Below are 10,143 nucleotides of genomic sequence, written 5' to 3' on the forward strand. Positions count from 1 at the left end.
GTGGCCAATGATGGTCCCGTTGCAGGCGTCATTCAGCAGGGAATTCCTTTCAATTATAAGAAACTTAGATTTTATTTATACGCAGTTTTCATTATTTCCTTGTACATTGGAATGAGTTTATTGCAAGAAAAAATGTAAGTAATCCTAATTATCAATGTATTTAAATGGAAAACAATTTGGTTTAAAAGAAACGACTCGCGCTTGTAATTGAGCGATTTGATTTTGGCGGGCTTTCATTCCTCGCGGTAAGGCGGGAAAGGTTGCTATACAACCCGGCTTCCCGGCACGTGTTGTAAATGTACACGTCAACATTGTCATTCGCGTCACTGTGTGGTAAAGTTCGAAAAAAGAAGTCGTGGACGGGTTTTTGTACCTTGTCGTGCAATTAAAGGTTATTTTAATGTTTTTAATTGAAAAATTTTAATGAATGGATCGGAAGTTTTAGAAAAAGATAAACTTATTTGCGAAGCTATTTTAATCGAGGAAAAGGAGAAAATGAGTAGCACAAAAAGACTAGTGTTTTATGCCTTGGCTATTTTTGTCTGCTATTTCTATGTTGGCATATTGCAAGAAAGCATGTAAGCCAAATTAGTTTCCAGTATTCTGTATTATTTAATTACTTATTAATTAATTAGCCTTAGAACAAATAGTTTCATTTACTTTCTAACCAACCGAAGTTACTATTTGTCATTAGTACACGTACCAAGTACGGAGAAGATGGCGTTTTCACATTCACTTTGACACTCGTGTTTTTACTATGTTTTGTTAGTGTTATTTTTGCCAAGTTCAGTAAGTCTATAGTTACATTATAGTTTTCCTTCATTAATTTTTAATGAAATATCTAATACATTAAAATAAAAATCATTGTAGTGTTGATGACTTTCATGAAACAGGGTAAAGATACTACAAGCACCAAATATTACGCATCATGCGCTGTTTCTTACTTAGGTGCTATGGTGGCTAGTAATATGGCATTAGTTCACATAAATTATCCAACTCAGGTAGAAATTAGCCTTATTCCTGATCAGCGCCATCTACCCATAGCGGTGACTTTGAGAACTACTATAAGCGGCAAGCCAATCAGATGTCGCTAAAATCTGGTGACGTCATTTTTGGTAAGACTCAGAGTGCCAGTCAGTGACGTCACCAGATTTTAGCGACATTTGATTGGCTTTCCGATTACAGTAGTTCTCAAAGTCACCGCAATGGGTAGATGGCGCTGATCAGGAGTAAGGCTAATTAGATATTAGAAACTAAAATATAGAGACCTAAATTTATTAATTAACACGCGTAGGTAGTTGGCAAATCATGCAAACCAATACCAATGATGATCTTAGGATTTTTAATAGGCAAAAAGAGATATTCTCTTAGAAAATACCTATTTGTAACAATGATCGTTGTTGGAATTGTTCTGTTTATGTTAAAAGACAAGAAAGGTTCTGATACAAAGTCAGATTCATCGTATATTGGAAAAGGCAATCTTTTATTGGTATAATTAAATTGTAACTTATAAAATTGATAATTGACGTTTATGATATTGATATTGATATTAATATAATTTTAATTTAACAGCTAATTTCATTAACATTAGACGGTTTTACCGGTGGAATTCAGGAAAGAATGAAATCCGAGCACAAAACAAAATCTGGTCATATGATGTATAATATTAATTTATGGTCCGTTTTAATTCTGGGACCGGCTTTATTTATTACCGGAGAATTATGGAGTTTCATGGACTTTGTTCATAAATACCCTTATGTTATTTCAAACCTAGTAGCGTTCTCTCTTCTAAGTGCATTAGGACAGGTAAAATTCAAATTCAAAACATTACTTAAGTTCTTGGTGAAAAGAATTCAAATTTAATCATGTACTTCTACTTCTAGATGTTCATATTTTTAATGGTGTCTGAATTTGGACCATTACCATGTTCCATTGTAACTACCACTAGAAAGTTTTTCACTGTCTTAGGTTCGGTTATTATTTTTGGGAACTCGTTAAGTAGCAGGCAATGGATTGGAACCTTTATTGTTTTCTCTGGTAAATTGTTAACGAAACTAGAAGAGAGTTTCGTAAAGTTATGGACGGATTTTTAAAACTTGTAATTTGTTTAATCTTTCTTTAGGTTTGATACTAGATTCAATTTATGGTAAAGGAAATCCAAGCAAAAAGAACTGAACTGAACTGATTTTGTACTTAGATCTAATTTAATATTAAAAAAAAATCACACAAGTATAAATGAAAAGAAAAGAATATCGACACAAAAATATACGAATTTAAGCAAAAATGTTATATTAATAACAACAACAAAAAAGTACACACAATGTTTTCAATGACAATATATATATTTATTTAAAATTCAACAAATTTGTATAAAAAACTTTTATTTAAGTATATATAGAATAATTATAAGACCTTAATATATATTTTATATCAAAATTTTCCCCCCAGTTAAATCAAGAAAAATTAAAATTAGTTACAGTTAGGCTTATTGGTCATCAAATCCAGGCATTGGATATTTGGACGCGAATTTCTGTACATCTGATTTCAATGCCAACATCCTAGTTTGAACATCCGAATCATTGTTAATGAAGGCTTTGAATTCTTTTAACGTTTTCCCTTAAAAAAAAAAAAGATAAGTGACCAAGTCCAAACTGACCACCCAATAAAAAAAACTATGTTTACCACCGCGACTTTTAGCATTAATGGCAATTTTAACAGCTTCATCTATGAACATAACCACTTTTTTAAAATCCTCTTCTTTAAAACCTCGTGAAGTTAAAGCCGGTGCGCCTGAAAGAATTTAAGAGAACCGTAAAATAAAAAAATATGATTGCTGGAAGGGGAAGGGGAAAGGGCAAAATCTACAAAAATTTATTTATTTAAACCTAATCTAATTCCTCCAGGTATTAGTGCGGATTTATCTCCTGGACATGTGTTTTTATTAGCGGTAATATTGCACTGATTCATAACACTTTCCAATCTAGCACCATCCAGACCTCTAGGACGCAAGTCCAAAAGTAATAGATGGTTATCTGTACCTCCTGGGGTGTTTTTTAAACAATTAATAATATTAATTAAACTTTGTTAATGTTAAGATTAAGATTAGAATAACTAATTCACCAGAAACTAATTTGTAACCCAATTGAGTTAATTTTTCAGCCATTGCTTTTGCATTTTTGAGAACTTGAGTTTGGTATTCTTTGAATTCCTCCGACTTTGCTTGTTTTAGGGCAACAGCTACGGAAGCGATTGCGTGATTATGCGGACCACCTTGTAAACTTGGAAAAACGGCAAAGTTTATTTTGTCCTCAAAGTTATATTTAATTTCATTTCCTTTTTTATCAGTTCCTTTTACTCCTCTTCGGAAAAATATCAAACCAGCTCTGAAGGTTCAAAGTTGAATGATTAAATATTTTTTATATTTAATTTTAATGGTATCACGCGAGATATTATTATACCTCCCTCCTCTTAGAGTTTTATGGGTGGTAGTTGTGACAATGTCAGAATAATCAAAAGGGGATGGAATGACTTTAGCAGCGACTAAACCACTGATATGTGCCATATCTGCTAACAAAATTGCATTTACATCGTCACAAATCTAGGAAGGAAAGATCTATCTATTAAATTTTACTGAACTCTCTTTAAATATCGATGTTTTTAATGTGTTTTACCTTTCTAAATCTATTATATTCTAATAATCGGGAATAAGCGCTAGTTCCAGCAATTATTAATTTAGGTCTAATTAATGTCGCCATTTTTTCGAGTAAATCATAATCAATTAACCCAGTTTCAGGCTTAAGTAATTAATAATATTAATTATTAAATTATTGTAAAACGAATGTAGATTAGTTTAACTAACATTTAATTTATACCCGATAGACTCAAAGTAAACTGAAGTTGCTGAAATTCGTTTTTGATCATTCATGAAGCCATGAGTTAAACTTTAAATAAATAAAATTAGTTTACACAATTTATAGACTGAAATTAATTTGGGGAGGTTTATTAATTACTTACTGGCCCCCATCAGGAAGATCTAAACCCATTAGACGATCATGAGGATTTAATAAGGCAGTGTAAGCGGCAAAATTAGCGGGAGATCCTGAAAGGGGTTGAACATTAACCCCCCATTTTTCTGGATCAAGATCAAATGCTTCTAAGGCACGCTTTTGGCATAACGTTTCAATTTTATCAACTACTTCCGTTCCACCATAGTACCTAAAGTACTTATTTTTATTAGCCAAAAAAATAGACATAATGATAGCAAACCAACACCCCAAAAAAGGGAATTAAACTTAACCTGACCTAATTAAATTATCAAACCCCACTTAATTAACATGACATAAAATTTTGGGGAGTCAGTTTACACTTTATACTTGTCCTATTCAAATCTAAAATTAATATTAAGTAGTTCGGCAAACCTTTGGCCTGGATATCCTTCCGAATATTTATTATTTAGACAAGAACCCAAAGCTTGTAAACAAGCTTTACTTGCAAAGTTCTAAGTATGCAATTCATTATAATATGAATTTATTCATTATTATAATATTAAGCCAGTAATTGAAGATTACCTCTGAAGCTATCAATTCCAACCCTTCAACCTGACGTCTCTTTTCTTCCTTAATTAAATTATAAATTTCAGGGTCATCATCGGAAAGATTTTCTCTCCCAGTCCATAGGGATGCCACGCGGTTTAATGAGGAACGGCTACCAGCTGATTCAGACTTTAATAGCGGATTAATTAAGATAAGTCAGTTAATTCTTAATTAATAATTAAAAAACTTACTCTAATGTTAAAAAATTTATTGGCACATTGAGGGATTCGATTAATTAAATTTCTTGACCAAAGAGCTTTACACGCCATTTTCAACACTTCAATACGGTAGTGAGCTGCTGCCTAATTAGCCCCGTTGATACGTAACGTAATCAGTCTTCCCTATCTCCATAAGTTTATAAGATACGTTCCATAAGTATGACACTTCCTATAGGGAGAGGGCAAACCCATTCTTGGCACGTCATAGGCTTATATCTCTTACCTCGATTCCATCGCCCTAGCGGGGGAATTTCAGTATCGCGCCTACAAACGCTCCCTCAGAAGAGGTATAAAATGACGTTGGATGTTCTTTCCCTCCCTGACAAACGCCCTCTCCCTATACTTCGTAATGATAGAGACTTAGTTCGAGAACAACAAGAGAATAGAGTGCTATCAGTTGTGACGTCAGATCCAAGGTTAAACGTCACGAGTCTGCCTTTAGCAATGGGCGGCCATGACAGTTACCGTTTTTTCTTTATGGGAAAACAGCATGGGTGACGTCACACCGGCGCTTCTGACAGCACTCTATTTACTACGCAGGGCTTTGCAGTCATAGAGATGTTTGCAGTCCATCATCTTATTTAGTATGTAATAAGCCTTTACAGCGCCTTACTAGCAGCGTCGCTTTAAGAGAATCTATGACGTTTTACCTACGTCACTTCATGGACAAGCTCTCAAATCTCAATAACCAGCGACAAACTTATGGAACGTATCTTAAAAACTTACGCTATCTCGAACGAGAGCTTATTCTGTATATACTCTGTTACAGCATCGATTGTCAGCACGCGCAAAGCAGGGTCTCTATGTAACCTAGCTTTGTGCGTGCTGACAAGAGACAACTAATATAAATAAACTTATTTAAGTTATTAACAAAGTAAAGTTTTATTAATCAATATTTATTTAATTGTCATGGTAATTTTGTACTGTAAAAAAAAGGAGGGGGAATTATATCCCATTTTCAGTTTAATTAAAGCTTTAATTCGTTAACTCCATTGATAGTTGTTGCGGCAGAGTCGGAGATTTTATTTTCATCTTCATTTCCGCATATTTTTACTACGCGATTTTCCATTGTTTCTGTTATTAAAATTAGCGCAAATTGAAACAGTATAAAATATTAGGAAATTTAATTAATAAAGACAATCATTATGTACAAAAGAAGTTCGAACACATTACAATTGATGGACCAATCAATATAAGCGAAACAATCACTTTTAATAGGCATTAAGTTTTAATTTAAAAGTAAGCCTAGAGGGTAATTAATTAATTAACAAGCTTTTTTGAGAATTATTGGGCTAAAATAATATAATACAATATTAATTAATTTAAGTAATTAAATCTGAAAAGATTTCCCAAAAAAATAAAGGAGAATAAATTATCCAAAACGTATTATAACTATTATTTTATAAAACTAGAGGATTTGTATCACTATAAGACCAGGCAAATTCATCAATGCTGGACTCAACTGGGTTGGGTAAACGTTGGTCGAATAAGGAATCTTGTTCACCACCTAAGATTTAATAATAAATTTGCCCTCATGACTCATGAGATTCTTTTGATTAAATCAAAGAAAATATCAGGAAAAACTAATAGAAACAAGAATTATATTAGTCCCTCCCTTCTCCTTTAAAAGTAAATGAGAAGGCGGTTTCTATTCCTTTATATATTTTCTTTGATTAATAAGAAAGATGAATTTAATTGAATCATTAATAACTAGTTAAAAATTATTAAATAAATCATGCATTCTCATGCATTGTGTTAATTTTGGGGATTTAGGGAGTTAATTGTTAAAGGGAGGGTGAAGAAGAAAATCAAGTGATTTTTTATCGATTCTTATACTAATTATAAGACCAGTCTGCATAGTGAAACATTCAGGAAATACCAACTCCGAATGATTTTAAAATTATTTCAAATTAGGTTCAGATTTTAAGGATAATTTTAAACAAGGACTTCCGACCAATCGCGTAACGCCCTGCCTTCCATTTAACAAAATTTTCGTGGCACGCTCCATGTCTCGCGCCACGATTGTCACGTTGCGCGCCAAATTTTAATCAAATCTAGTGATAAATTTCATTCAACATGGAGCGTGCCACGAGAATTTTGTTAACAAAAAGGCAGGGCGTTACGCGATTGGTCGGAGGACCTTCTTTAAAATTATCCTTAAAATCTGAACCTAATTTGAAATAATTTTAAAATCATTCGGAATTGGTATTTCCTGAATGTTTCACTATGCAGACTGGTCTTATAATTAGTAGAAGAATCGATAAAAAATCACTTGATTTTCTACTTCACCCTCCCTTTAAGCGAATAAGTGGTAATGAAATGGGTTAATTGGATTGGTAATTAATTAGGTGGGTTATTGTTATTAAAAAAAAACATGCTTGATTTGTTAGTTATGGTTAGTAAGGGTTGCAAGGTTAATTAATTTAATAATTATGTTACAGGTGGAAAAGTGGAGATTAAAATCTCACGCAACAATGTGTGAAGAAAAGAGGACATTATCAATCAATTACAATGTTAAAAGAACACAAGCATGCACAATATAACTGAATTCACAACACAAAAATATTAAAATACATGAAAAGCTAAAAAAAAATTTAACATGCAAAAAGCCTCGTTACTTAATTGTTAGTAGATATAGTTTCATACCAATTGTTTCCTTTCTACACTTTTCTTTGTCCTCAACTATATGAAAGGAAGCCATGAAGAAAGACATACTTCCTAGGACCAGAATAAAAGAGCAGATGTAAAGAGCGTATTGAAGGCCTAAATAATTGGTTTTGATAGATTTATCATGATTTGCAATGTAATTATCAGAAACCTAAAACAATTGTAAAAATTATAAAAATTAGTTTACTATTACTAATTAATTAAGTAGAGAGATTTTTGTAGAAACGTTTTCTAATTCTTTTACCATCCCAATAAGGTAAGGGCTAAATGCATCTCCAAATAAATGGGAAATTAAAATTTGGACGGCACCGGCAATTGATCTCCTTGTTGGAATGACTACGTACTAAATCATTTTTAAAGATATGAAAGCATAAATTAAACTAAACTGGTTTAATTTTAATTATATAAATATTAATTACCAATAAAATATCCGCGACAATGGCCCAATTAACGCAAAGAAGTACTTCCCCAAAAAATATTAGAGTCTGTAAAATACTTAATTTAGTTATAAGAAAAGAGAAGAGAAACGAAACTTTACGCTAATTTTTTCAACAACAAAAAAACAAACGAACCCAAGCCAGATTTTCATGTCTATCCGCGATTATGCATCCTACAAATAACAAAGGTGAGCTAAAAAGGACTCCAACCGCGCAAATAATTGGATCAGCTCTTTCATTGTATTTTCTGTAGAATTGAGCCCCCATAGAACCCAATATGATACCGATAAAGCCAGCTACGCAAGTAATAACGCCAAATTTCAAGCCAATCCTGAAAAATTAATTCAAAATTGGTATTATAAAGGATGAAAAAGGATTAAAAACAAGATCTTAAAAAGAAATTCTTACGCATCCTCATCAGCGTTGCTACTGCCAAGAGATTTAAGAGCGAAACTCATGTAGGTTGGAGCCCACCATGCCAGGCATCCTGTTGCAAAAGTTACGCAAGTAAAACCTATTGTAGACCATACAAATGAAGAGCTGGATGTAATAAAAAGAAATATTATTATTAAAAAAAAAAAAAACCCCAAGAAATTTTGGAAAAAAAAAATCCCAAGAAATTTTGGAAAAAAAAAAAAAAAAATCCCAAGAAATTTTGGAAAAAAATAAAAAAAAACCCCAAGAAATTTTGGAAAAAAAAAAACCCAAGAAATTTTGGAAAAAAAAAAAAAAAATGTTGATTATTTACTTCTTTCGTAAATGAGTACAATCTTCAGCAATTGTGGTATTCTTTAGTGAAGTTCCACCGTCGGATTCACCTCTAGGTGGTTCTCTGATTACAAAAATGGTTAAAATCACAGCCAAGACACCAAGAACCGGTGTTATCTAAATATTAAAAATAAAAATCCTTGTATTTATTGTCTCCTCAAGACTTTACTGGAATCCTGCATAAACAAAAAAAAAAAAAATCTTTGACTGCAACTCACCCTTAATGCCCAAAACCAACTATTTAGCCACTGAGAAACAGCGGAACCGACAACATATCCCAAGCCACTACCAACTGGAATGGCAAAATAGAAAAGAGCCACCATTTTGGTCCTGGCTGATTGGGTAAATAAATCAGCTATTATGGTTGGTGCCACTGTTGAATAACTCGCTTCACCAGTTCCAACTAGAGCTCTCAAGAAGAGAAACACTAAAAAGTACTATATGACAACGTACGTTAACGCAAAATTCGAAACTATCAAATGTAAGCCTAGATAGATCGAACTTTTTTGAGTTTACCTCAGATGGTACAAATGATCCTGCTAAAGTGGTGGCACTCCAAAAGAGAACTCCAAATATGATTATGTTCTTTCTATTATAACGATCACCGAGATACCCAAAGATAGGTGCCATAATCATGTAACTAACAACAAAAGCGGTTTGTAGTAAACCAGCTTGAGTATTATTCAGGTGGTAATATTCTTTGACACTAGTCAATACACCTAAAACATCATAAATGTATGATTTTAATTAATATTAATAAATAGAGTAATGGCAGCCGTCTGCCTTCGACTGTATTAAGCTCTATGGGTAAATAACATGGGGTGCCATTAGTCTATTACATTACATGCACCTCAGGATACGCTGACCAGTCCCAGCGTGTTACTGGACATAGAGCCAAAAAAAACCAACAAAAGAATAAAATTCATACCAGCAATAGTCAATCTGTCCATGTAATTGATCAAGTTGATAAAGAAGAGTATTCCAATAGTAATATAGGCTCTTTTAGTTGGCTTAACGGCAGGTGGTGTAGTAATACCTCTAACGGATGCATCTATGCCTGAACCAAGTTCACCACTTTGGTTATATTGATGATAACCATTATAATCCGAGTAAATTCCCATATTACCCGATGATGAAACACTGTTATAATTATTTCTCTCTGGTTGACGTCGCCGTTCACGAGTTGGAAATGCAACCTCTGAATACATTGGTGGTTGGGCTTGGGAATTCATGATTTCGGTAGATCAAAAATAGACGACTAAAGGACTTAGTTTTCTTGTTTGTTTTTGTTGTTTTGACTATTTTAAATTTATAAATAAAAAAACTACTTTTTTTCCCATAATTTATAAAGTTAAATACTTTAAAATAATAAACTAAACATTAAAACTTTTTAAAACCGTAGTAGACTAAATGGAAATTAAAACAATCCCTTGACACCGTTCTGAATTTAATCTAATCTCG

General features: G+C 32.7%; 3 protein-coding genes across 4 annotated transcripts; 1 reads left to right on the forward strand and 2 right to left on the reverse strand.

The window, feature by feature from the left end:
• The first annotated feature begins 307 nt into the window (after window positions 1-307).
• On the forward strand, window positions 308-3,970 carry LOC149691985 (solute carrier family 35 member B1-like). The gene is made up of 7 exons (XM_089867668.1): window positions 308-578; window positions 695-789; window positions 871-1,001; window positions 1,295-1,489; window positions 1,573-1,806; window positions 1,884-2,037; window positions 2,123-3,970. Exons 1-7 carry the CDS (start codon window positions 424-426, stop codon window positions 2,173-2,175), a joined length of 1,017 nt encoding a protein of 338 aa, XP_089723794.1. The 5' UTR covers window positions 308-423; the 3' UTR covers window positions 2,176-3,970.
• Window positions 1,572-5,132, reverse strand: LOC149691986 (serine hydroxymethyltransferase, mitochondrial-like). The gene is made up of 11 exons (XM_089867649.1): window positions 4,784-5,132; window positions 4,569-4,721; window positions 4,419-4,498; window positions 4,015-4,215; window positions 3,860-3,941; window positions 3,672-3,794; window positions 3,459-3,598; window positions 3,121-3,383; window positions 2,886-3,041; window positions 2,683-2,790; window positions 1,572-2,616 (listed from the first exon to the last, which is right to left on the reverse strand). The coding sequence occupies exons 1-11, from the start codon at window positions 4,859-4,861 to the stop codon at window positions 2,486-2,488; spliced, it is 1,515 nt and encodes a 504-aa protein (XP_089723775.1). The 5' UTR covers window positions 4,862-5,132; the 3' UTR covers window positions 1,572-2,485.
• Window positions 5,133-5,906: 774 nt separating this feature from the next.
• On the reverse strand, window positions 5,907-9,949 carry LOC149691987 (protein spinster homolog 3-like). Of its 2 annotated transcripts, XM_089867647.1 has the most exons (11): window positions 9,809-9,949; window positions 9,611-9,739; window positions 9,199-9,401; window positions 8,901-9,119; window positions 8,663-8,799; window positions 8,323-8,454; window positions 8,050-8,245; window positions 7,897-7,962; window positions 7,722-7,820; window positions 7,457-7,628; window positions 5,907-6,317 (listed from the first exon to the last, which is right to left on the reverse strand). In XM_089867647.1, exons 1-11 carry the CDS (start codon window positions 9,912-9,914, stop codon window positions 6,211-6,213), a joined length of 1,566 nt encoding a protein of 521 aa, XP_089723773.1. In that variant the 5' UTR covers window positions 9,915-9,949; the 3' UTR covers window positions 5,907-6,210. The 2 variants fall into 2 exon arrangements, with proteins under 2 accessions (XP_089723773.1, XP_089723772.1); XM_089867646.1 differs by having other exon boundaries at window positions 9,611-9,914.
• Window positions 9,950-10,143: the final 194 nt, after the last annotated feature.

The sequence above is a fragment of the Phalangium opilio genome, unplaced genomic scaffold, assembly GCF_054372755.1.
Source record: "Phalangium opilio isolate 3A_F unplaced genomic scaffold, DU_Popi_V2 ptg000024l_1, whole genome shotgun sequence".
Taxonomy (NCBI): Eukaryota; Metazoa; Arthropoda; class Arachnida; order Opiliones; family Phalangiidae; genus Phalangium; species Phalangium opilio.

Bases quoted from the DNA above. Each gene is read 5' to 3' on its own strand.
- LOC149691986 (XM_089867649.1), bottom strand. From the start codon at position 4,861: ATGGCGTGTAAAGCTCTTTGGTCAAGAAATTTAATTAATCGAATCCCT. The intron at 3,795-3,859 runs GTTAGTTAAACT...TAATTACTTAAG, and splicing joins CTATCGGGTATAAATTAAAT to CCTGAAACTGGGTTAATTGA. The intron at 3,599-3,671 runs GTAAAACACATT...TTTCCTTCCTAG, and splicing joins AATATAATAGATTTAGAAAG to ATTTGTGACGATGTAAATGC.
- LOC149691987 (XM_089867646.1), bottom strand. From the start codon at position 9,914: ATGAATTCCCAAGCCCAACCACCAATGTATTCAGAGGTTGCATTTCCA. The intron at 7,821-7,896 runs GTAATTAATATT...AAAATGATTTAG, and splicing joins TTGTCGCGGATATTTTATTG to TACGTAGTCATTCCAACAAG. The intron at 7,629-7,721 runs GTAAAAGAATTA...CAATTGTTTTAG, and splicing joins GCCCTTACCTTATTGGGATG to GTTTCTGATAATTACATTGC.
- LOC149691985 (XM_089867668.1), top strand. From the start codon at position 424: ATGAATGGATCGGAAGTTTTAGAAAAAGATAAACTTATTTGCGAAGCT. The intron at 1,490-1,572 runs GTATAATTAAAT...TTAATTTAACAG, and splicing joins GAAAAGGCAATCTTTTATTG to CTAATTTCATTAACATTAGA. The intron at 1,807-1,883 runs GTAAAATTCAAA...TTCTACTTCTAG, and splicing joins TTCTAAGTGCATTAGGACAG to ATGTTCATATTTTTAATGGT.